This window comes from Microplitis demolitor, chromosome 4 (genome assembly GCF_026212275.2).
Source record: "Microplitis demolitor isolate Queensland-Clemson2020A chromosome 4, iyMicDemo2.1a, whole genome shotgun sequence".
Lineage (NCBI taxonomy): Eukaryota > Metazoa > Arthropoda > Insecta > Hymenoptera > Braconidae > Microplitis > Microplitis demolitor.
In genome coordinates this window covers 7,963,642-7,990,936 of record NC_068548.1, presented here as the reverse complement: position 1 = coordinate 7,990,936, position 27,295 = coordinate 7,963,642, and the positions used below count along the sequence as shown (strand labels likewise).

General features: G+C 30.2%; 3 protein-coding genes across 8 annotated transcripts in view; 1 reads left to right on the top strand and 2 right to left on the bottom strand.

The window, feature by feature from the left end:
• Positions 1–4,845: 4,845 nt before the first annotated feature.
• Positions 4,846–5,831, top strand: LOC103577724 (U6 snRNA-associated Sm-like protein LSm5). 2 transcript variants are annotated; one of them, XM_008558509.3, is made up of 4 exons: positions 4,846–5,282; positions 5,386–5,582; positions 5,665–5,729; positions 5,813–5,831. In XM_008558509.3, exons 1-3 carry the CDS (start codon positions 5,237–5,239, stop codon positions 5,695–5,697), a joined length of 276 nt encoding a protein of 91 aa, XP_008556731.1. In that variant the 5' UTR covers positions 4,846–5,236; the 3' UTR covers positions 5,698–5,729; positions 5,813–5,831. The 2 variants fall into 2 exon arrangements, with proteins under 2 accessions (XP_008556731.1, XP_008556730.1); XM_008558508.3 differs by lacking the exon at positions 5,813–5,831 and having other exon boundaries at positions 5,665–5,780.
• Positions 5,818–8,838, bottom strand: LOC103577727 (mitogen-activated protein kinase kinase kinase 21-like; the record flags this gene model as incomplete). Its single annotated transcript, XM_014440294.2, has 5 exons — positions 6,896–8,838; positions 6,623–6,819; positions 6,299–6,562; positions 6,177–6,229; positions 5,818–6,102 (listed from the first exon to the last, which is right to left on the bottom strand). Coding segments are annotated over exons 1-5 (882 nt in total), but the record flags the coding sequence as incomplete, so codon positions are not given.
• Positions 8,839–8,876: 38 nt separating this feature from the next.
• Positions 8,877–27,295, bottom strand: part of LOC103577691 (band 3 anion transport protein) — a 74,696-nt gene continuing 56,277 nt past the window's right edge. For 4 of the 5 annotated variants that reach the window (XM_053738134.1, XM_053738135.1, XM_053738138.1 and 1 more), the window contains one exon: positions 8,877–11,556. In XM_053738134.1, the coding sequence (XP_053594109.1) occupies positions 9,190–11,556 (2,367 nt within the window). In that variant the 3' untranslated portion in view covers positions 8,877–9,189. The remainder of the gene's footprint in view (positions 11,557–27,295) is intronic. The other variant, XM_053738136.1, reaches the window with a different exon arrangement.

The window sequence follows — 27,295 nt, the reverse complement described above, 5'->3', positions numbered from 1 at the left end:
TTTCCTTGCTTAAACTTAGGTCGAAGTAGGTCCGGCTCTTAGACTATTGACAACTATTTCAACCAAGCTAATGTCAATGTTTTACCAATTAGCTTAAATAAAATTAAATTGAAGAACTCCTAATAGCCACTTTAGATTGAAATTGACAGTAATTTGACATTAAAATTACTGAAAATTTGCTGCACGAATTTGCCGCCAATTTAACAGCAAAAGTTAAAAAGAAAAATTTACGGTTAATTTTCGCTCAATTTCGAGGTAACACTTTTTGCTACACATAAAAGTCGGTAATATTCATTCTTACCATTTAAGAAGGTAATCAAATTTATACTTAAAAATGTATACAACTTGAATATAAAAAAATAGTTTACAATTTTTCAAGTGAAATTAACAATAAATTGGAGTAAAAATTTACCTGGAAATTAACAAAAAATTTTTCTAGTAAGATTTCGAAATGAAATTGCATTTTAGTTCGGGTAGTAAATTTACGTCAAATTGTATAGCAAGTTGTATATAAATTGTCCTCGAAAACAGAATTGTCCGAAGTTGACGGACATTTGATGGAATTTTCCAGGAAACGTTTGCTAAACAAACTGTGGTATTAGGGTGTCTATTTAAAATATTTAAACTTCTTAATATTGCAGTTATAATCTCTAGGACGTACCAAAATTAGCTCTACTTACTTAGCCGTACAATAATAATTATTCGTACAATAATATTAATCGAGTAATATTATAAAAAAGCAATGCTAATTGTAAGGATATTCCCTAATTGTACAGTTTACTTAGCAAAATTTAAGTTGCGAAAGTTTCCTCGAAATTTTCGTCAAATGTCTGTCAACTTCGGGCTCTTCCGTTACTGACGAGAATTTGCATAAAACTTGCGATACAATTTGACGTAAACTTACTACCCGAATTCGAATCCAAATTAATTTTAAAAGTCGTATACAAAATACCGTCAAAAACGGAAAAGCCCGAAGTTATCAGACATTTGACGAAAATTTCATGGGAACTTTTATTAGTGTTTTTTTCTAGTAATCAAAAAGTGACCTCTAAATTAAGGAAAAATCAACCGCTAATTTTTTTTCCAAGTTTTGCTATCAAATTGTCAGCCGATTCGGACAGCAAACTTCGATAATTTCAATTATCAAATTACTATTAATTTCAAACTAAGGTGGCTTTTAGGGTTATTTCGTACATCTAACATTGTGGCGCTACCTGTCAATACCTTATTGGCAAAATTTGAAAATCGGGTTTTTAACGAATGGAAACATATAATTATTTTTAATCGGAAGATTTATTATCGTTATACAAAAAAAAATGTATTATTTTTATTAAAGACTATTAATGGCAAATCTAGTTTCTTAATAACATTTTTGTTATAAATAAATTACTGTTTTCTTTGTTTTAACCAGCAATCATCGACAAACGATTTCCTAGTGATTTAAATGGAAAAATTAATAAAATATTGAAGTAGAGGGGTCAAATGGAAAAAATTAAAGGCTAATTTTTATTTACTTTTTCATAATTAAGCAATTAACTCACAAACAACTTTAATAGACCGACATTGATCTACAAACGACCAACAAACGATTGCAATCAGAATAAATCAGATCGGTTTACATTAAGTTGGTTTGTAATGAGGAGTTAAGTAAGTGGAGCTGAGATATACAACTTCAGCCATAAGCGATTTCTGATAATCAAGTTGGAAGCGAACTAGTGGCAACCAACTGCAATTTGTTATCAAGTTGACCGCAAAGATTGTTGGCATATCCATAAGTTGACGGCAATTAGTCGCCTATTTTCTGAGAAAATGTGTGCCAACAGCTGGCATTCCCTTAGTTGACAGGGTTGACAGAAAGTTGACTTCAATTTTCTCAGAAAGTTGGCGTCAGGTTGCGGCAGTCGATTATCGTCAACTTTCTAGGAATGTTGGTAACAACTTGTAGTCAATAATAACGTCAAAATTTTGAATTTCGTTCTGTTGTATATAAAGTTATATCCGCTAAACACCCAGGTAGGAATCGCCAAGGATGACTATAGGCCAAGCCTTGGCCCTGTTGTCACTTGCTAAGCTTCGGCAGCTGACCATTGACCTCAGCCTCGGCCAGGGCTTGGCCCGATGGTTTGATTACGTTTAGCCAAGCCTTGGCAGCTAACCATTGGCCCAAGTCTAGACTGAGGATTGGCTCGATAGTTTAAATTTTGTCAAGCCGAGCATTGGCAACTGACCATTGGCCAATGCCTCAGCCAGGGTTAAATTTTTATTTAATATTCAAATTATCAACTTTACATGTATCTATATATATGTATATAGAGAAGACCAGGGCATGACGGTCTACCGAGTATACGATTAATATCAATAATTTCCATTTGATTAGTTACTGCTATGTACAAAACTTTAGTAAACATGAAATTTTTATTTTTGGCGGGCAAAATGGGGTACCCTTTAAAAAAGTTGAGAAAAAAATTTTCTACATGAAGAAAAATAACATTTCACATCATTGGCTTAGTAAATGGTTTCCCTTCGATTAGCTTAATTACTAATTGTTATTTAATAAAAAAAAAAAAAAAACAATTCTACATTTTTTATTTGCCATTATTTCGAACCCAAAAAACGTATTTTTTTATTTTTTAGATTACAGATTATTTAGCATTATTTCAATAATTTTATCAATTAATGAATAAAATATTATTCTCGAATATTTTTAGTGGCTGAATTTGCCCCAGGTATAGAGAATCAGCCGAAAAATAGATAAATATATTAAATTTTTTTTAATTTGATTATAAAAATATGAATCATTTTTTCAGAATTTTTTGATGACCCCATTTATGAAAAAAATTTTCAACTTCCCGCTAAGAGAATCGAAAATTTTCAAAAAAAGGGAAGTTATTGGTTTCGGTCCGATTTGCGAAAGTTGAATCTCTAACAGATCTTGACGTTTTGAGGTTCTAGGAAGCTATTCTGATTAATTTCAAGGTGATGTCCGAGCTTATGTGTGTATGTACGTACGTACGTATGTATGTAAATATTCTGTAACTTTTGAACGAATTAACCGATTGAGCTTTTCGAGATCACGTTTAAAGCAGCTTATCAATTCCAACAATTTCTGAAAAAAATGAGCATACCCGGTACAGTATATTCGGAGATATTCCAAAAATAAAATTTCTTCAAAAAAATTTTTTTTGGATAATTTGTAACGCGCTCGATAGATTGATTCCAAAATCTCATCAGGTGTGAAATATAAGCCCCGTCGAATGCTACCACAACCATCAAAATTGGTTCATTAGTTGAAGAGAAACCGTTGTCAAAAGAATTTTGAAAAAGTATCATTTTCTAATAAAAGCAAAATTGTTGAGCTAAATTATAAAATATTTTTTTAACATCAGCGGTCAAAATACTGCGTCAAATGTCACTTTAAACGTCAAAAATCGGTTCATTATTTCAAAAAATATTGGTGACTAAAAATGAAAAAAAAAAAAACGATTCCTTCTTTTTTTCTGAATAACTCATAATATCATTCATCAAATGTTTCTCAATTTTTTTTTTGAATATAAAGGTCAAAATATTGTGCCAAATGCTTTAATATTGAACGTCAAAATCAGTTAATTATTTCTAAAAATATTACTGATATAAAATTAAAGAAAACAACGATTTAGTTCTTTATTTTTTTGTTTGATATTGTATATTACTTGAATTGTCGGGATGGAAAGTCCGACCTAACAATTTTTGAGCTTAAAGAGCTCAAAGGTAAATTAAAAATAATATTTTCAAGCTCCAGAGCTCGAAAATAGCGGGAAGTTTTAGGGCAGGCCCGTAGGGTCAGGCGGTTTTCAGATTTTTTAAAATAACGTCAGCTGTAATTATAAAAATTTTTGAATAATTTTCCAGTTGAAAATATGGATGTTGATCCTGCAGAAAGATCATTTGAATAAATTATAGAAATTAGTAAGTGTTGAATTTAATCGTTTGGTAAATTTCGATGTAAATTATTATTGTTCTTAAGATTTGCTTAATTGGGTATGTTTATAATTATAGTTGACAATATTTAAAAAAATTATAAGCAATTTTTTTTTTTTCATAAATAGGGTTGACAAATATGTCCTTGATCTATTATTAACCATTATCAAAGCGAAATTAGTTATAAATATATTTTACAAATGAGATATTATTGTCAGGGTAAGTTCACGATTGTAACTTGATCAAAGATTACTGATAGCACTGATGTAGGGGAACCTGGGGCACGAAAACCTCCTTAAGCCGGTTTTTCCTTCTTGTGGCTTTTAGCCATCAAATTCATTTATTTTCCGTCTATTTCGGAAGAATCAGTCGAAATTTTGCGAAAAATCGAAAAAAAAAATTTTTTTCTGTGGCACGAAGGCCCTCTTCCCAAAAAATTATAAAAAAAAAATTTTTTTTAATTTCCCGTAAAGTTATGACCTCTATAATGTTTTTATCATATTTTAGGCCAATATGTGATATATGGGGTAAAATGGATCAATAAAAAAAATTGTAACTAAAAAATTAACTTAAAAATAAATAATAATAAATATATATAATAAATAATTTTTTTTTCGAGTGGTTCATTTTACCCCACATATCACATATTGGCCTAAAATATGATAAAATCATTGTAGAGATCAGAACTTGACAGAAAATAAATAAAAAATTTTTTAACTAATTTTTGAGGGGGGCCTTCGTGCCCTAGGCTCCCCTACTATCTTAGAAAAAATTTTAATTTTCATAATAATTTTTTTAAAATTCTGGCGCTTAAAACAAAAATGCGCAGAACCAGTGCGCCTTTTGATCTGTGCATGCGCGAGAAACAAAAATTTCTAAAGAAAACATACTATGGACATGTTCAGAAACATACTCTGGAAGAGAAAATATTCAAATCTTGCGTTCAGATATATCCTCTGGTCGAACTCAAGGTGCGATTTAACATTACAAAGGTACTAGTTACACCTGGATAGGTAATTCTTTACCTCCAGAGTATATTTCTGAACACGCCCTATGTGTGTCATCGACTTTTGAAAAAAGCCAATGGCATTTCAATAGTCACTTTAACTTTAATTTTACGGACATTTAAGGAATCGCCTTAAGTATTTACATGAAATATTTTATATCCATTCAATATTATTAAAATTTTACCTTTAAAAAAAATTGTGATTCCGCTATAAATTATTTACAAAGTTTTAATATAAAATTATTTACAAAATTTGTAATTAATTTGATAAATATGACGAGTTCAGTGACCACAAATCCATCAACTTTACTGCCATTAGGTTAGAATTTGTGATATTTATATTTTAACCTCTTATATACTATAAATCGATTGCTAGTAAATTATTAAATTATGTATTCAAAAAAAAAAAATTTTTTTTTTAGAATTGGTCGATAAATGTATCGGTTCAAGAATTCATATAATTATGAAAAATGATAAAGAAATTGTCGGCACTTTACAAGGCTTTGATGATTTTGTCAATATGCTTCTAGAAGATGTTACAGAAAGTGAAGCAACCCCAGAAGGTCGTAGAGTAACAAAACTTGATCAAATTCTCCTCAATGGAAGCAATATTACAATGGTACTATATTTCATTTTTTTCCATAACTGTAGATATTAAGTAATTATTTTTACATAACTAATTAATTTTTCTTTATTTGCAGTTAGTCCCTGGAGGAGAAATGCCAGAAACATAAAAAAAAACATTCCTGTTCACTATAAACAGCATGTAAGACTTAAATAATTATTTTAAACAATAAACTAAATTTTTCTCAATAAATTATTTGTAAATCTTAATTTTTTTTTAACAAGTAATTCAGTTTAAAAATAATAACTTCAAGACTCGGCCTGGCAATAGCATTATCGGACCACAATTGCTGATACAGATTTTTATAACCACCATGACATTCATCATCAATATCATTATCGACAGGCCTTATTCCTTTCCCAGTAAGATATAGTATAGTATGAGAATGATAATTCAGAAAAGGAAGTTTTCTTGATAACATTTGCCATGCTATTATTCCCAAAGAATAAATATCTGATTTAACTATCGGAATACAACCTTTTATAACTTCTGGCGCTACATATCCTGGCGTTCCCTAATTAAAAATAAATAAATTGATTTATTTCTAGATCTTTAGCTGCCACTTATATAATTATTGAAATAACTTACGCGAAAACTAATAGGTTTTATTGATGTACCTATATTAATAGAACTTCCAAAGTCTGAAAGTTTAGGTTGACCATCAGATGTTATTAAAATATTTTTTGGTTTAACATCAGCATGAACAATACCTGCATTGTGGCAAAATTCCAAAGCAGAAGCTATTGCTTTCCACATTTCAATTCTTTCAGTTCTAGTTAACATAACATTATCTAATTTATCTTGTAATGACATGTCACAAAGTTCCATAGTAATTAATGACCAAATAGAACCTTGCTCTATGCCAATAATTTTAATAATATTAGGATGTTGTAAAAAAGATGCGAGTTTTTCTGCTTCTACTTGAGCATCGTGGATATTTTTTCGCTTTATTATTTTAACAGCTACTTGATTACCTTACAAAAATATATCGAATTATTTATTCAATATTATAAATAATAATTAATATTTTATACCTTTATAAAACGCTTTATAAACTATTCCAAAACCACCGCAACCAAGTAAAACTTTTTTTCCATTTGGTAAATTATCATTTATTATTTTTTTGCGATTTGGTGTGTCTATACTAAAAGGTAAAATTCTTTTTGTTTTATATGTTTTTTCATGATTATTTTTACTCAGAGTTGGAGAAGTTTTTTCTGATTTTCTTGGACTTGAAAAATTTATATGATTAATTATGGTTTTTTTATGTTAATAAATATATATGCGCAATTGAATTATATATTTACCTGGGACTGAATAAATTTTTAACAAGATTTGGTGATAAATTACGATGACTTAAAGTTGAAATCGCAAGACGTGGTGATGCCATTTTGGCTTTAAAACAATACGCTCTATTTATTATAATATATAACACTAAATATTTTTAATGAAACTGTTCTCTTTGCTTACATTTGACAATTGAGGAACTCGGATTATTATTTAGGATATAAATGTATGAATAGTATTAGGTAGTAAGTATATAAACACCATTAATAATGTAAACAAATCACAAAATACATTTCATAGGACATTAAAATATTTATTTTTTCTTCTATTTTAAGGCATAGTTCTTCTATATCTTATTACTGTAATACTGATTATTTATTTATTTACAATAATATTTTAAAACGTTAATTTAACAATTCAAAGTAACATTTATCTTATAGAATATTTTTAATCTATCATTAATATTAACGAGTTACAATGTAATAGGTATTTAAAATTGGCGCCAAGACGTACTGCAAGAAAAATACTGTTTCCCAAGCGGCACAAAAAAAAATTGTTGACTTTTTTGCTAAATTTAAGTCCAGAATTGGTTACATGATTACAAATTGTCGCCTTAAATTTAGCAAAAAGTAAACAATTTTTTTTGTGCCGCTTGAGATCATTACAATTGTATAGATATAATTTTATAAATTTATTTTCAACATTCATTATATGCTAATATTTTTTTTTTTTCATATTCTAAGTACGTTAAGAAATTCAATACGTGTAAAACTTTAGTCTTGCGGCTGTGGTTAAACATCAATATTTAATAAATACTCTCTCTTGTCCTTGTTTATTTACTTAAACATTTTTAAATACACAGAGCTGTGGAGTCATAAAATATGAATTACAATTATTGAATAATTGTAAGAATTTTTGAAAATAATAGTAATAATTTATAATTTGAAAAAAAAATTAATAAATGTTATGAATAATTATAATAAGCCATAAGGCTCTACAGTCTTACTCGCATTGAATTAATAAAAGACAAACATTAAAATAACACGTGTAAACCGATACCAATAAATCCATTGCATTATAAAAATATCTTATTAATCAACAATTCCTAAAATTTATCGTTGATTAATAAACCACTCGAACGAAAAATAAAAATATATATTCTCTATTTGTTCGTTAATTTAATTTATATTTATATTAGATAATTTAAAATAGAATATTTTATATTTAAAAAAATTTTTTTTCTTGCTTGGACCCGCAACATCATGATATTCATCTCATTCAGGTACTTTTAATCTATCATATTTCTTTTATGTATACTATAATCACTCATTGACCCATCTCAAAATCTCTGTTTATTTATATTTTTCATTTAGAAATATTATCATTGACGCTTAAAATGTTTGTAGAATTGAAAAAAAAAAAAAAATGTTATAAATGGCCTTTTTTCAAGCAAGTTTACATGCACTGAATTATTTCTTGAGCTCATAAGTATGCAAACTTTATTATGAAAGCTATTTGAAATTATTAATTTTATTCTAAATACAAAAGCACCTAAGTACGGGTTTTTTAAAATTTATTTTATCAATTGATTCGTTTTAAGATTGACAATGTACTTTTTTCAATCACACTAAAATTTGGTGATAATGCTGAGGTAGCAAAATCCTAAATAGCTATTATAATTAGTATAGAAAATATACATTTAAACAAAATATAAAATAATTTTAATATTTAATAATAAAATGAACCAATTTTTTTTTCCTCTTTACAATAAAAAAATATTCAAGGATAAAATAAGCACCATGAGTATTATTAATTTTGATTTTTTCTTCAATCAATACAGTAGAAATATATATCTAGAGTAGGAAGTCACTGGAATTGATTATTAAATTTCAAGTTTAAATTATAATTATAATTAATATTTACATTTATTTTTTTAAATTTCATGATATTACGGAATTATTCAATTATTAATTATTTTTAAAATAATTATTATGTTATTAAAATATGTAAATTTTTTTTTTTTTTAATAATTGACGGTAATTTTTTTACTATGATGATAAATGAATTCAAAAAAATAAATTTGAATTTATATAATTAGTAACCAAATAGATTGAAAATGCAATTGACAAAAACAAATCTAACTTTTTTACACTGAGTCTAACCTGAGCAATAAGATATTTATCTACTGATTCATAAGATGAAAAAAATTTATGTAATTACTTTGAGATAAACTAAGAATAAATAATAGGCAATCTATAGAGGGATATTTTATCCCTTTAGAGAAAAAAAAGGATATAAGTAGATAAGGCACGATCTAACCAGGAAGTGGCGCTTCTTCGTAAAAATCAAGTTCATCTTCAACAGTCTCATTATCAGGGCCTTTACTGTCAAGTGCCCGAAGTTCAGCAGCCGTAAAAAATCGGGTCATTTGTGAGCGTAGAGGTATCATAAGAATAAGAAAAAAAGGAAGTGCAAGGGCTGCTGGAGTACTTTTTACAATCCATAATACAGTTAAACATAATATTTGAACCAACGTAAATAGATGCATTTTATATGTTTGAACTCGTCTTACATAATTAGCACTACCGTGATGTTTAACAGGCATAAAGAATAATTTAAAACGATCAAACAATTGAACTCCATTAGTTGATGATATACCCATGTAAAGAAAAACTCCAAGGAGGACGGCCATGGGTACTCGGCGCAACAGGGGAGCCATAAAAACACTAGTTCCCACCAGAAGAGCGACAAGAAGTGCACTAACTCTTTGCTCCTTGACCTCAACGATATAAGGTTTGTCTCCTGGTGCGTGAGTGCGCGACATGACCGTCACTGCCGAGACATGAGTCAAAGAACGTACTGATGCAGCTGAACACCAAGGTGCACCCATTAATCCACATCCAACGTTCATTAAACACACTACAACAATATCCATATGATATCCGTTTCCTTTTCGTAATTTACGTTCTTTTTTATCAATTATTAATTCTGATATTTGTGTTTCCATGAAAATAAGAATGTAAGCAAGGAAAGCTGGAACAGCGCAAGCAAATGCCATCCATACAGGAATTGTTCTATTTATACCAGCTGGAGATACAATCCAATTTCTTCCGGGTACTGTAGGACTTAGACCTTCTGGTACAAGAAGTTTTTCAGTTTTTACTTCAGCGAGATAATCAATTAAGACAAATATAATTATACTGATAGGAACCCCAAAGTCTCCGAAAGCTCTTCTTGCACTACGGCCTAAATAGTGACTATTACGGAATATTCGAAGATAATACGCACCTAAAAATGTACCTAAACATAGTATAGTACACATAAGAGCCGTATTTGGTTGATTTATCAATAAACCGGCTTCATTATAACTTGGTAAAAATGAAAAAGTTGTTTCAGGAATACTTATTTCTGTTACATTAGTTAGTCCTATGTACTCTTTTATGTCTGTTAAATTAGATGTATAATAAGTACCATTGTCATTGGGATCAAAGCAGTATTTTGGTAATAGGGGATTTTTTTTGAAATAATTATAAAGCTTGATAAAAGTTTCGACGATATAAAGTAATGAAATAAGTCCAGTAAAAATTTCTTCAGTAAAACGAGTAAAGAGTCTAACCAAAACAGATCCTTCGATACAGGCAATCGCCAAAGCTAGTATACCTAACCATATACCAATGTATAGTCGCATTGTAAGAAATTCAAGTTCATATGCAAGACAAAAATTATAAAGACTCTCGTCAAATAGTAATAAAGGCCCAGTCGTACCTATTATTACTAAAGGCTGGGTTGCAAAAAGTGCCATTATAACACCTGTCCATGAGCAAGAAACAAGAGTCTCAGAAATTCCAATAACATTATGAGTTTTATCGCTCATAAGACCTCCAAATGTAATTGCTGCACAGAGCGCAGCAAAGTACATAAAAATTGCTGCTGCTATACATGAGCTATTTAATCCATCCGTAAAATCTGATAAATAATATGGATAACGTCGTTTTATATCATTTATAATACCTCCGAAAGGACGGCGTGTTCGACGAAGAGGATCATCATCAGGTGGACGTTTACCATCTTCTCCACTAAGAATTGCTTTTTTTATGGCGGCGTCACTTTGAATTATTGGTGTGGCTTTTGCAAGCGCTGAAGCCTTTCGTTTTCTAATTGCTTCACTTTTCGCTTTAAGCTCATCAAATGGTAGTAATGCTTGACGTTCCCAATCACCTGGCGGTAATACAATCGAATCATCCAAGAATTCATTTATAGCAGAAAGAAGTTCACGTCGTTCTTTTGCTTTATATGCAACTTTATGGAATGATTTATTGGCCATAAGTGTTGATATTGATCTTCCAATTTCATGATAGTCTAAATCTGTATTACGAGGTCCAAGTAATGTAAACATAAAACGTACAGGAATTGTTACTTCTGTAATTGATGGCATAAATACACCTTCTGCTAGTCGAACAAAAGCAATAGTAGGTTGATCCAAAAAATCAACAGCACCAACTAGGACAATAGTTCCCTCTGCTCCTGCTGGTATGCGCTTGAAAATATAATCGTTATGATTTTTTTTTAAATCCTCGTTGCTACTTGTATACGTCATTTCTTCCTTCATATCAATTGTAGTATGATTATTGTCCAGAGCTTGAGTTGATGATATGATTTTTGGCTTTGTGTCATTCAAATTCTGTGAAAATTATTGCATTTATTAATAATTAAAACTTTATTAATACATATTTAAATTTGATTATTGAGTTCACAGACTTTTCAATACATTAAATAAATACTTGATATATATTTTTAATATATGTCTGTATACTTTATTAAGTAAAGAAAAATCTTTGTTTCAAAATTTATTTTTTTATGTTTGCATTATTGAATGATGACACACAAGTGCAGATGCGGTTGATACGACTTTACAATTGTCAACGTCATCATGATGAGATATAACAACGTACTCAAAAATAATGATACAAGAAATAATAAAATGAAATAAAAAAAAAAAAAAAAAAAAAAAAAAAAATTATTATTTATAACATATGGGCAAAACGAATACAAAGTTATAATTATATTACAAGTTATTTTTTGATATCATGAACTCATAGGAAATTATTCAATAGTTTATTATAAAAATTGAATTAATCTATTATTCATTGAATATGTATTTTTTCATTTAATATTGATTATAATAATTATATATTTATAAATTTTTATAAAATTGTCGAGTCTTGAACTGTGATTAAGCCTTGAGCACTTTACTTTCACTGGTATCCTTATCCTATCCTCAAATGTTGGGGTGAATATTTCTAAATATAGGATATTACATGAATATAGCCCCTTGCAAAATGGCCATAACGGCCATTCGTTCCCGCCAATAACCGGCCAACGACCTCGTAAGTTGCGAGTAGTGATGCGACTAGTCACCGGGTGTCGCATGGATCACTAAGGCCCGTCCGTTCGTCATTTCCTTAGTCTAAGAAAGTGGGAATAGGTTTCCGGAGAAGTGGACGAAAAGTGATACGATATAATGGACTGCGGAACGTGAAATAGAGAGAGTTGTCCAGACGACGAGAACTACCGGACGCAATTAGCCATCGACAGGTTATCAATTCAAAAGAAAATTTCCCTGAGAGAGAGATTGCGAGGAGAATAGACCGGCGGAAAAATTTAGGAGTGAACGAGACCACCAGATACGTTCCTCATCGTAATTGTTGGAGTTTTCTCGAGGTAAAAATTATAATTAATTAAGGCCTCTAACGTAAATATTAGAGGGCCTAATTAATTATAATTAATTTACTTAATATCTTTCTGCTGGTTGCGTGAGATAGATTGGTAGCTCAAGGCCCGTCGGCTAGTTTAACCACGCGTCTCGTGTTCTCGAAATTTCCGTAATTTCTTTGCCGTGTACTCGCTATTATGTCTGAACTCTAAATTTATTCTATTCGAGGCCTCTCGGCTGGAATAAAATAAATTTCCGCGTGAATCGTTCAATAAATAAGTTAAACTTTAAATTCAATATTTTAATAAAAGTATCCCAGGCCTGTCGGCCGCTCTAGATCAATTTTCCCGCGTTGTAAAATCGTAATTTCAGGCCTTGCGACGCAAATTCACCGGCCGAATGTTCTAGTCAATTTTAACGTAATTCTAGTCGTAAATTTAGTCATAAAACATTTTTAAATAATTTTAAATAATTCTAATTAAAATTAAAAAACCGAAAATCAGAAGTAAGACGCTAGAAAATTTACGGTAAAATTGTGTCGAGTGAAATTTAAGAACGGATTATTTTGTCAGTAAATTGAGTTGAATATTGAAGTATGTGGTAAGAATATTTATCAGAAAAATTTGAGTGAATTAATTATAAAAATTTTGGAAGCAATTGTTAATGAAATTTATCAGTGAAAAATTAATTAATTAATAATTAAATTAACACCAAAATTAATTAATTAATAAATATAGAACGAATTAAATAAGTCAGTGGAAATTAATAAGAATTTAATAATTGGAAAATTTTATATTGGAAATTTTATTAGTGAAATTTTTATATTGAATTATCAAGTTTAGTAACTGAGTAAAAAAAAGTGACGTCATGAAATAAAATAGAGTCCAAAGTAGAGTCAGTAATTTTAAGTAAAGGAAAACTGTGTCTGTGATTTAGGTCCGGTGGACAGGTTAAGTTGTTTTAAATAATTATACATCCAGGGGATGATTTTGAAATTAATATTAAGGTTTACCGTCCAGGGGACGAGTTATTAAAATAGGTTAAGGTTAATGTCCAGGGGACAAAATTAAGGTTTACCGTCCAGGGGACGAGATATTTTAACGTGGGTGTGTGGGTGTGGAAAAACGTCCAGGGGACGAAAATTTAGTTTGTCATAAGTTACCGTCCGGGAGATGAGATAATTATGTTTGTCATAAGGTAAATTAGTTTGTCATAAGGAAATTTAGTTTGTCATAAGTAATGTCCAAGGGACACATTAGTTTGTCATAAGTATATTAGTTTGTCATAAGAAATAATTATTGTCATAAGGTTGATAAAATAAAACAAGGTGCTTAAATTAATTGAAATTTGGAGTAACATTATTTCAGCCTATTCTACAGTTCCTCTTCTCACTCACAAAATATTACAAACGACCCTGAGTACTAAATTAATCTAATTTAATTAAAATAAAATCATACAACATCCGGTTCTGGAAGGCCGAGTCCATCTTCCAGTGGCGCCCTATTATTCGACTATAATACTAGGTTCGACCAGACTTGGCAAGAATAATCTCTCTGTCATAAATTATTCAATAAAAAATCTGACTATCGGTTGATCCTGCGGGCCAGCCCCAAAACTTCCCGCTGTTTTCGAGGTCCTTGAGCTCGAACATATTGTCAGGAATACAGTTTTGAGCTCTTTGAGCTCGGAAATACTTTTGTATGCCATTGTTTTCGAAAAAAATCGGTTTTTAGCATTTCTTTCTCTTACGATATCTTACGAACAAATTAACCGATTTTGATGGTCAGTTCTAGAGCTGATTAGATTTTGAAATCGATCGTATAAGTCGTTTCTGAGAAATCAATAAAAAACTAAAAAAAAATATTTTTTTTTCGTAATTCGCGAATATTTTTGAGTCTACTCGATCAAATGATCTGAAATTTTCATAAAAGTTGATGGCCAACAAGCTCTTTCGATTGCCGCCTTCACCATCCAAATCGGTTCATTAGTTAAAAAGTTACAAAGAGTTTACACACACATACATACATACATACATACATACACACTCGGACATAATTCTGAAAATAGTCAGAATAGGGATGAAAACAATAACTTCCCGAAATTTTCGAAAATCGTCGATTTTCTTAGCGGGAAGTTAAAAAACCCAAAAAAAATATGCTAATCATTCTTAATTTTTGGATTCAGCTTTCCCTCTGGTTTCCAATTCCACTTGAATTGACTTTTTGAATGAATTGAAAGATCCACCAAAGAAATTTACATTTTTTGAGTAATCATTGACTAGTCCAAATATTCTGTTCCTGGGCCCGTTTTGTATAAATGACTTATTGGAGTATGGTACTTGTAAAAATCTATTTTCTCTCAGATTTTTATTTGGAATGTTGAATTTGATATCTGACAATATTTCTGGAGAATCGATTATATAGTTTACTGCCTTGAAAAAGAAGGTTAAATCTGTTAGTACGCGTCTTTCGAATCATTTCATGATCCCCAAACTTGTTTTCACATCTTCAGCATTCATCACTACATCTTTTGCCTTCCAATACTTGATTATACTCTTGATGAATAGATTCTGGACAGCCTCCAGTCTGTCAATGTGTACCGCATAATGCGGTGACCAGATAACCGTGCCATATTCCAGTATGGGTCTGACTAACGTCATATACAGTTGTCTCAATGTAGACAATTGTTTGAAATCTTTTCCCAGCCTTATTATACAACCTAATACACTTTTTGCTTTTGCTATCACATTATCCACTTGACTGGTAAAGTTTAGTTTATTGTCAACTAAGATTCCCAGATCCTTCATCACTGCTATTTTCTCCAGACACGAGTATTGCGCATAAAGTATTGCGCTTGATATTTTATGCTTGCACCTCGTGAAAAGACCATAAAACCGCATTTCTTGGCGTTTAGCACCAAGCCTTTTTTACTGCACCACTTGGATAGCTTGAAGATGTCCTTTTGCAATATCCTCATATCTTGCTTGTTTCTAATTACTCTGAAAATCTTCATATCGTCAGCAAATAACTCATGATCGGACTCCAATACCTCCGTTATATCGTTGATATCCAAGATAAAGAACTTTGGATCAAGATGTGATTCCTAACCTTTATTGATGGCATCAAGGACCTTATTAATGTATGTGTACAAGTTAGTCACTATTGATATTCCACTTACAAAGCCGTGCTGTCTACTAATGACTAAGTTTTCAATAGTATAAGAAAACTCCGGAAGAATGAGCTTCTCCAATAGCTTAGGCAGATTCGACTGAATACACACCGGTCTATAATTCTCGGCTTTAGCTCTATCTCCAGCCTTATGTATAGGTACTATGTGAGACACTTTCCAACTTTCAGGAACCACTCCAGTCTTCAGCGACTGATTAAATAAGAAAGTAACAGGTTCGCATAAACCTACTGCACACTCCCTTAGCACCAGATTCGGTATCCCGTCTGGACCTGCTCCCTTATTAACATACAGTTTAAGTAATCCGTTCAACACATCATCGTATTTTATTTCGAATCCACTTATATCTACTAGGTCAGTTTTGTTTGATTTAATACGTACTCCGTTCCCCCTCTCTTCAGCAGCAGATACACTCGGCACATCATAAACACTTTGAAAGAACTCTGTAAACAGGTTACTAACCTTCTCTATGCCCTCCGCAATATGGGTTCCCCAGATCATTCTTGAGGGTATTCCAAGCACGTCGTTTTTCTTACTTTTGACAAAATTCAAAAAACTCGCGGCATTCCTGTTAATACTTGACTCTACTTTACCCACAAATGATTCATAGCACATTTTGCTTAAAGCATTACAATCCTTCCTGAGTTTTTGAAATGAAGGATAGTCCCTCTTTCTGTCGAATGCTTTAAATTTGTAATGCTCTAATCTCTTTTGCTTAACTCTCCTTTTTAGCTCCTCTGAAAACCAATTTGGGCAGCTTGAGTGCCTCCTCACCCCTATGGGAACATAATGTTTGAAACCCTCCTTGATGACAACATTAAAGTATGCGACCATTTCATCTATATTATCCATTTGATATATAGCTATCCAGTTAATCCTAAGTAAGTAGTTGTTTAATGCAACAAAATTAGCTTTCTTAAAGCAATTATATGTTTGCCTTTCTTCCTCGTTAATTGCCAGCTCAGTAGTCACTCTCAGAGCTGGATGATAATCATCTTACAGTATAAGTGGAGCAGTTTATTTACTATAACCGGAGTATTCGCCCAACATAAGTCCAGCAACCTCCCCTTCGCATTTAAGGTAGTTCACTCGCGACATTCGTAGCCAAAAGTATAGCGTAATCGTAACTACAAAAAGTTAGAGATACTCAATGCGAGAATATTTTATTTTTGTGAGAGACTGTATCCAATACATTTTAGTTTTAAATATACAGATACACGCTAATACAATCACACTGATGAGTATAATAAATGTGGCAACGCTACAAACATTTATATTGAATAGTCTATAGATTGAACGTATAGGTAGCAATCTTTATTTAGTGTGAGTTTAATATACATGTAGTTTGTTATTACTGACAATCACAAATTTTGGATAGAATCAATTTTTGTCCATATTTTCATAATTTTTTTCTATACTTACAAGAAAATCGCAATTAAAAAGAAAAAAATTGTTCGATGTGTGCTATTTTAAATATCATAATTTTTAAAAATTCTAAAACTCTTAGAAAAGCTCGGCTGACCAATTTCAAAACACAGTAACTGACAAAAATAAAATTTTTGAAATATGTATAGAATCATGTTCACAAAACTCCATTGGAACTAAAAATACTAAAAAATCGATTTTGAAAAATTTGTCACTTACTGTGTTTTGGAATTGGGCAGCCGAGCTATCTTTAATATAAGTTGATATCAAAAAATAATTTTTTTGTTTGTTTAAAATCATTGAATAAATGTTTAACATTCATAAAAATTATTTCGAAAAATTTTTTACAAATTTTTTGACCTCCAATACTTTCACGATCAAAAATTAACCTAACTAAGTGACATTTGAATTTCCGCGGGTTAAGTATGACCACTGCAACGTTGCCGAGTTGTGATTGCTGTACCCTACCACACGTCAAGAATTTTAAAATTATTTATATTTTAAAAATCAATATTTTTTAAACAAATCGGTCAAAAAATCCAGAGTTTTTTTCAAAAAATTTCTAATTTTTTCATTTAACAGTGGATAAGTTTTTTTAAAAAATGGTAAAAACCGTTTTAAGATATTCAGGAAACTACATGTTTTTCTTATACTTGGTAGATCTCCAGCATGTTAATTGTGCACTTTTTGATTGTTAATATCTCGTCTTACAATCGTTGAAAAAATTTCGTTTTTTTTTTCATTGAAGATTAGACATTTTTGTCAATCTAATGTTTTAATTGCATCGTATTCCTAAGAAAAGTCGTTTTGCAAGTGAACTACCTGAATACATTATTGTATTGCACACAGTATTGAAGAGCAAACTCCATCAGTGTTAGTGTTTCGATCCTAAGAAATTAGATCCCGAGATTACAATCTCATGATAATTTTATCGTCACGGTAATAAAATAATTTTCTGATATCACTTCTACTTCATTATTTTGAAGGATGAATTTTATAAATGAAATTTTTTATGAATAAAGATCAAATTTTTGACAATTCTTATGTTTGCAACCTCTTACTATCTAAACATTGCATAAACTATTGTTTCTCTGTATAAATTTATATTAAGCTTGCAGAATATTGATTAGATTATGTACCATTATCTATTACGTTATTTTTCTTTCTTTTTACTAAACATAGAATTATTTCCTTAATTTCTAAATACATATTATAATACTTATGTGATTAATTAAAATTGTTACACTTTTTGTACTTGCCATTACACAGAAAAAACAGTTAACTTGAATCAAGGAAAATATTCTTGATTCAAGAAATTTTTTTTGATCGATTCGGAAAATAAAAATTTACTTGCCCCAAGGAAACAATTATCTTCAAATTTTTATCTTGAATCAAAATTTTTTTTCTCACGTCAACATATTTTTACGCTTAAATCAAAAAATTTTCACTTGTTTCAAGAGTTTATATTTCTTAAAGTAAGAGATATTTTTTGGAGCAAGATACATTATTTTTTTGTAGCAATATTGCATTTTTTTGGTTAAAGAAAATAAAATTTCTCGGAACAAGTACTTATTCTTTTCACGCAAGTATTTTTGTATTCTCTGACCAAAACAACAAAAGTTGCTTAAGCCAAGAGAAAAAATTTCTTGAGAGAAAAGATCGATGTGGAGAGGGGGAAAATCACCGGTGCTAGGCAGTAGCAGCGGGAGTAGTTCGGTGCTCGCCACTAGATTGCGCTTACCATTTGTAGTGTGTCCCTGGTACGAAAGATATTCTAGAATTGTTAAATTCCAAATTTCAGTACGATTTTATTTGAGCACTTTGTCATTTGACCGCGCTACAAGTACCTCTTTGAATTGTACTATAGTATATCCTATAATACATCATGACTTAAATATTTAATATTAAAGTTTACTTGAAAATTTTTTGCGAAATAAAAATACAAAAAATTACGTTTCAGATAAAAAAAAAAAAAAACGAAAAGAATCAACACGTCAATCTTTTGTAGAGAGAATAAAATTTTTGATTGAGAAAAATTTAAGTCTGTATTAAAGAAGCAAACTTTAAGAGCAAGAAATTTTTTTTTCTTGGCCCAAGCAACTTTTATTTTCTCTTAAGTAATTTATTTTTCGGAGCAAGAGAATTTTTTTCTTGCGCCAAGAGATTTTTGCTTGGCTCAAGGGTTTCTTTTTTTTTAATCAAAAGACGTTTATTTTTTGGAGCAAGAAATTTTTTTTCCTTGGGGCAAGGAAAAATATCTTGGTTCAAGTAAACTTTTTTTCGTTCAAAACTTTGATTTTTTGGAGTGAGAAATTTTTTTTCTTGGGGCAAGAAAAAGTTTCTTGGTCGAAGTTAAACTTTTTTTCGATCAAAAAGTCGATTTTTTGGCCAGAGATGACTTATTTTGTCTAGCCAAGAATTTCTTTTCTTAAACCAAGAAATTTTCAATTTCGCTTCAAAAATAACTTTTTTTGGAGCAAGAGAATTTACTGTCTTGAACCAAAAAAAAGTTTTTGAATCAAGTATTATTTTTATTGAATCAAGACAGAAAATTCGGAAGACAATAATTTTCTTGAACCAAGTTAACTGTTTTTTCTGTGTAGGCTAAATGCCTTGGCATATAAAAAAATAAAAAAAAAAAAAAAAAAAATTATCAAGTTTCAAAAGCACCTACATGAATTATTATGACTATAATTATAAATATAACCTTGTCTTAATAGTTCTCATAGCTCATTGATAGTTATCATGTTGTTTACAACTGATATCGATGTCAAAGTATCGATATGTCGAAACTTATAAATAAAAATAATCGATTTTTCTACATAACATCATTGACTTTATTCTAGAATACCTCAACAAATGAAATTAACAATTATATGTCATATATAAACTTATTTTTAACTTCCCGTTAAGAAAATTGTAAATTTTCAAAAATTCGAGAAGTTATTGGTTTCGGTCCGATCTTCGAAAATTGAATTTCTGAGAGATCTTAACGTTTTGAGGTTGTAGGAGGCTATTCTGACTAATTTCAAGATGATGTCCGAATGTATGTATGTATGTATGTATGTATGTACGTACGTATTTAAATATCTATAACTTCCGAACGGATGAACTCATTTTGATCGTCAAGGAGTCATTCGACGCGGCTTGCCAATATCTAAAAGTTAAAATAAAATTAAGCTTGATCGGTAGGGCTCATTCAGAGATATTCCAATAATAAACTTTTTTTAAAAAATATTTTTTTTCAACAACTTATAATGTGCTCGATGGATTGATTAAAAAATCAACTGGGCTCTGAAGCTTCATAAGCCGCATCGAGTGCCATCTCAACCATCAAAATCGGTTCATTCGTTCAAAAGAAACCGTTGTCGAAAGAATTAAAAAAAAATTTTTTTAGTATTTTTGAAATTTCTCAAAAACGACTAAAAAAATCAATTTCAAAATCTAATCAGCTGTAGAACTCAATAAAATGCGTTGATTGCCACCTTAACCGTCTTAATCGGTTAATTCGTTCAAGAAATATCGTTGGAGAAAAAATGGTAAAAAGCGTTTTTTTTTCGAAAACAAAGGCATACAAAAGTATTTTCGAGCAGTAAGAGCTCGAAAATGTATTCACGACAATTTTTCGAGCTCCTTGAGCTGGAAAACAGCGGGAAGTTTTAGGGCTAACCCGCAGGATTAACCGATAGACCGATTTTTTATAGTTGTTTAAAATTATTCGTTTACAAATCAACTTTTTTTTATAAATTTAAATTATTTTTGTTTAAATAAACTTTTATTTTTTTCCCAATTTTTTTTTGGTTTTTTCATATTAATATCTTGCGTCACTAAATAAATTATTTCGTCACATAATTTAAATAAATTTCATAAAGAAACATATTTTTTCTCCCTTGATTAAAAAAAACGATTCGAAACGATTTACAGTGTTAAAAGCCCGTAAGAAGGGTGATTCAAAAGTATTCAAAGTATTCAAAAGCATTGAAAAGTATTTAAAATTTTCATTTTCTAATTGTTTTAAATCGATAATTTTTTTTTGTCACTAATAAAATAATTTTTTAATTTGTTCACACTGAAAGATAATATTTTGGTAATAGTAATACCATGAGATTCTAGCAACCATCTAAAAATTAAATAAATATTGTAGATTATGAGTATAGCAATACTTTATTTGCGCAAAGGTTATATTGGTATGTTATGCATATAATGTTTTATCAAATTAACTATCTAAAGTTCTTCGAGAAAGTAAGTCCGTCACTTTTTACCCTGATTTTTAGCAAACTAGCCTAATTTCATACTATCACTACACACTAATATGCATCACAAAATACACATGTACGAAATTAACTTATTGAATCGATTGAGTGAGTAATCTACCTTCCATTTCAGCTGCCGAATGGCCTTGTTTTTCTCGAACTCATTATAATTAGATTTTATTTTAGTTGTTTGGAAATTAATTTTTCAAAAATTTGTTTTTATGTAACACTGTTGGACTTGCCTAATTTGGGTACCCATGCAGGGGCTGCCAGAGTTTAACGACGGGGCCCTGTTCGGCCCAGCACTGGGGAACCTAATTTTGGCACACCTGTATTGGTCTATGCTTCGCTCAAGGTAGGGTTTTCAGTCCGGGCCGTTACAATGATTACCCGAGCTTGGGCCAAGACTGGGTGCCCCTGCCTTGGCCGTCCAATGGCAACCTAGACTTGGTCCAAGGTAGGATTACCCAAGTTTGGCCATACCTATGGCTTAATAAATAGATCATATAAGTGTATCAGTTCAACGTTAGTAGGTTCGTCCAGTAGCCGCCATTCGGACCCAGCAATTAGAAGGACGACAGTTCGCGCCCAGAGCCCAGCAAAATTTTCACCGAGTTTTCTTCACATCATTTACCTCCTTTAGATAGTTTAAACGTCAATGATCTGGCCCTGTCGTACTTTCCTCTCTGGGTAGTCTAATGTTAAGCTTTTAATTATTTTCATTAATTTATGATACACAAATGTATTTATATTATGCATATGGGTCATTCCATCTCAATTCAACGATATTGCGATGGTGACCCTTTTCGATTTATTTGATTTTTTTGATATGTTTTTATACATGTAGAAAGAAGTCTTGAGCTAAATTTTTAGCTCTTTATCTCCACCCCTTCCAAAGTTATCATTTTTGCTTAAAAAGGATATAACTTTGATTATGGTTATCCCTGATTAAAAACTCCGATTGGAACTGATTGAAAACGTCCTATCAGATTTAATCGGAAATTTCTGATTGACATTCAATCAGTTTCAATCGGATTTAATCAGATATTTTCGGAAGGTTTCGATTGTAAATTAATAGAAAATTACCGATTCCCGGGAAAAAATAATTTTATATATTATTAAATGGGAAATAATTAAAAAATCAAATATATTAACATCTACGTTGAATCTATATTAACAATTAGATTACATGTCATGAAGTAATATAGGATATACTATATTACCACCAAAAATGGCACTTATCACTCTGTCAAAGAACAGAGGAGTGCTCGTGTCAGAATTGCTTCCAAGTCTGGCATATAATACGTCTGAACTACGTTTCTTACCAGGGAAACTTCACAAGTGGTAGGTGCTATCTAGTGGCAAGCACCGAACTACTCCCAATGCTATTTCCTAGGACTGGTGAATTTCCTCTCCTCTACATATATCTTTTCTTCTAAGAAATTTTTCTCTTGGTTCAAGCAACTTTTTTTTTCTATTAGTTGGAGCATACGAAAATCCTTGCGTTAAACACCCCCACGAAAAAAATTTATTTAAAAAATATAAGTTAAAATACAAAAAAAAAATATTTTAGAATTTATAAAAAATCAAACAGAAAACTATTTTTTTAAGAGCGTGACATTGAAATGGAAATAACTGGAAGAAAAGTGAAATTTTGAAAAACTTTATTTATAATAATTTTTGAGAAATGAAATTACATACAAAAAAGTTTCTATGAGATTTTCAGATAAAACTGATTGTTTCAAATAACTTTTGAACGGTTAGATTTATCGAAAAATGATGAGACTTTTGTTACAGAGCATTTAATATCCTACAAAAATATCTATCGTGCATAATAATTCGTTGATTGGCTTGTAAGTTAGAAAATTCTAAAAAATAAAAAGTTTTTTTCCCGTGTTATTTAAATAGAAAGTAGAAAAATTGATTGACGCAAACCGTAGTATTATTATTAAGAGCTTGGATTGGTACCGAAATTTGTATTTTTAGGTAGACTTTCAATTTTTGGAAACCAAAAAAAAAAAAAATTTTTTTTTTTTAACCAACTTAATATATATATAATTTTTTATTGATGCTTCCTTTTATTTTCGTGATAGTTTTAAACTCAATCAATACAGTTTTTTAAAAAAAGATTTGATATAATCCTGAAAAATGCTTGTTTTAACTTTTTATAAAATTGATTAAATTAAAAAGACAGATAAAATTCTATACTCGGATATTTTAAAAATTGCTGAATTAATGATAAATAAAATTCATATCTGCCCAAATTTTAATAATTATCAATACTATCTGAATTGTTATTTTCCGATTGAATCCGATTGAAACTGATCGAAAATTGTCTGTCGAATTTAATCAGAAAATATTCGATAAATGAATTATTGTTTTCTAATAAAGTCTATTTTTCCCTTGTTTCATATAATTTTGTTAATAGTGAAAAAAAACGGCTCATCGTACGAAAAAGATGCATAGCAGCCATCTTTTAGAAAATTTCGTCCTCTACGGAATTGTTTATTATACTTCCCTGCTAAAAAAATCCGAGAGATTCTTATAGCTGTATGTATAAGGCCATATACTTAACCATATAGCACTTCTCATAGAACTCATTCATTCTCATAAAATCTCTATGGGAATGTATGAGAATCTATGAGATTTTCTAAACAGGGTGATATTGCTAAAGTGCACTGTTTATAAGATACAATCAGTAGAACATTCTGCAGTAAAAAGGATTTATACTCTACTAAGCTTACAATTTTTATACTGTCTAATGTTAAACTACTCGTATCTCATAGATAATACGCACACCCCTATTAAAAATAAACGAGGGCTCCCTCGTTTGTCATGTACCGTTACCATTGATTCTAGCAACACTAGCGAGACGCTAGCCAGTGCCTCGTTTCATTTTTACTAAGGACTTTAGCTATATATCTAGCTCATCAGGAAGACAGTTTAAAATCTATTAGAACATTCTACACGGAGAAATAAAAAATTGATCAATCGGGTTAAAATTGAGAAAAAAATTATTATTATCAGTTTTAATCGGTGTCAATCGGACAGTAGTTTTTAAAAAATTATTATTTTCCGATTAAATCTGATTGAAATATTTCAATCGGATTTAATCAGATTCAATCAAAAAATAATCGAAAATTAAAATTATTATTTTCTGATTGAATCTGATTGAAATATTTCAATCGGAGGCCTCAAACGCTCCCGAACATTTCTGATTGAAAATTCGTTTTCGATTGAAACTGATAGAATTCTAATTGAGTTTCAATCAGATTCAATCGGATTCAATCGGAGTTTTTAATCAGGGATGATAACCTTACGCCATAGGGGGTCATTTTGTTTGATTTTCAACGCTCTTTCTGAAAAAAATTTAAAATCAGAAACAGAAAATTTTGTAATGCTTTTTCGGCCATTTTTAGTCAAAAAAGTAGTTTTTCGTTTAATGGGACACTTTTAATTTTATTCGAAAAAATTCCTAAAATTCTATGTTGAAAGACAAAATTTTTGAGCCATAAACCAAGATGGGCATCAAATATCTTCTAGTAAAATAGAGTAGAAAACAATTTTTTTCTAACTTCCCGCTAAGAAAATTGCAAATTTTCGAAAATTCGGGAAGTTATTGGTTTCAGTCCGATTTTCAAAAATCGAATTTCTACAAGATCTTGACGTTTTGAGATTCTAGGAAGCTATTCTGACTAATTTCAAGATGATGTCCGAGTGTATGTATGCATGCATGTACGTACGTGTGTAAATATCTGTAACTTTTGAACGGATGAACTGATTTTGATCGTCAAGGTGTCATTCGACGCAGTTTGTCAATGTCTAAAAGCTAAAAAAAATTGAGCTTGATCGGTAGGGCTCATTCAGAGATATTCCAATAATAAACTTTTTGCAAAAATGTTTTTTTCGGATAACTTGTAATTTGTTCGATGGATTGATTCCAAAATCAACTGGGTTCTGAAGCTTCATAAGCCGCGTCGAATGCTATCTCAACTATCAGAATCGGTTCATTCGTTCAAGAGAAACCGTTGTCGAAAGAATTAAAAAAAAAATTTTTTTAGTATTTTTGGAATTTCTCAAAAACGACTACGAAAATCAACTTTAAAATTTGATCAGCTGTAGAACTCAATAAAACGCGTCGATTTTCACCTTAACCGTCTCAATCGGTTAATTCGTTCGAGAGATATCATTAGATAAAAAATGGTAAAAAACGTTCTTTTTCGAAAACAAAGGCATACAATAGTTTTTTTGAGCAGTAAGAGCTCGATAATGTATTCTCGACAATTTTTCCAGCTCCTTGAGCTGGAAAACAGGGGGAAGTTTTAGAGCTAGACCACAGAGTCAACTGACAGACCGATTTTTTTAATGTTATTTTGATTTATTTTCCTTTTAAGATCGCAGAATATTTTCAGATAGTCTCACAATACATAAACTTACTTTTTTTTAACTATTCTTAGTGGGAAATATATTATTTTACACGAAAATGAATAAGTTAAGAACTTCTTTTGCAATTTATTGTATCTTTTTAAATTAAAATTCAAATATATCAACCGTTACATCGTATTATTCACACTTATTTCTCTCAAATCTATTAAGTTATTATCGGTAGTACTTATCTGATATTACTTTAAGATAATATTTTGAGACTATTTGGAGAAATTACGTGATTTTAATAAGATAATAAATTAAAATTAAAGAATAAAAATTGTTTTTTAATTCTTTTCATTAGAAGTTATTGGATGCCTATCGTGGGTTATTGCTCAAAAATTTTATTTTTCAAGATAGAATTCTATTGAACAAAAAACTCATTTTTTGACCAAAAATGGCCGAAAAAGCATTACGAAATTCTTTGTTTCTGATGTTGAATTTTTTTCAGAGAGAGCGTAAAAAATCAGCCAAAATCACCCCCCATGACGTGAGATTATCATAACTATAGTCAAAGTTATTCCCTTTGTAAGCATAAATAACTCCAGAGTAGGTGGAGATAAAGAGCTAAAAATTTAGCTGAAGACTTCTTTCTACATGTATGAAAACATATTCAAAAATCAAAAAAATCCAAGAGGGTCACCTTCGCAATGTCGTTGAATTGAGATGGAATGACCCATATATTACTACTTCGCAGCAATAGTAAACCTTTGAAACAATTATATTGAAACAGTTTTACATGATATGATAACTTTAGTCCGTTTGACTCACGCTGTTGCGAGTCGTTGTCACGAAAGGTTGTATTTAATATGTCTAGTAACCGCATTGGATTTTCATTATTCTTCAATATTTATTTATGATTATTGCCGTTTATTAATACATGCTGTATAAATTATGAAACAAATTTAATCAATAATAATAATTGTTATTTTAATTTATTATATTATACAATATTATTATTAAAATTGTATAAACTTGAAAGTGGATAAAATCTGATTTTTTTGGAAAATCGTGGAAATTTCATTGGGATCCGGTAGGAATTGTAGGCGCAATTGTGTCCTGAAAAGCCGATTTTATTACATACATATATATATAATATTAGGGTGTTTAAAAAATTTTTTTTTTTTTTATGGTCTCAAAAGTTAGTCTTAGGCATAAAAAAATCCTCCCAAAAAAGCAGTTCGAAATTTCAATTCAACTAAGAGTTCAACGAATATTCATTTTCCCATTCAAAGTGCATGTAAAAAAAATGGTTTTTTGTTTTTTAAACATAAAAGTATTAAAAAAATTTTTTTTTGAAATCCGAAGTACATAGTCTTGTAGGAAATTACATTCTCTACAAAAAAGCTCCTGAGTGTTTTCAATAGAGAACTAAAAGAAAAAAAGTAATGAAGCTTCAAACTATATGAAATAGTATA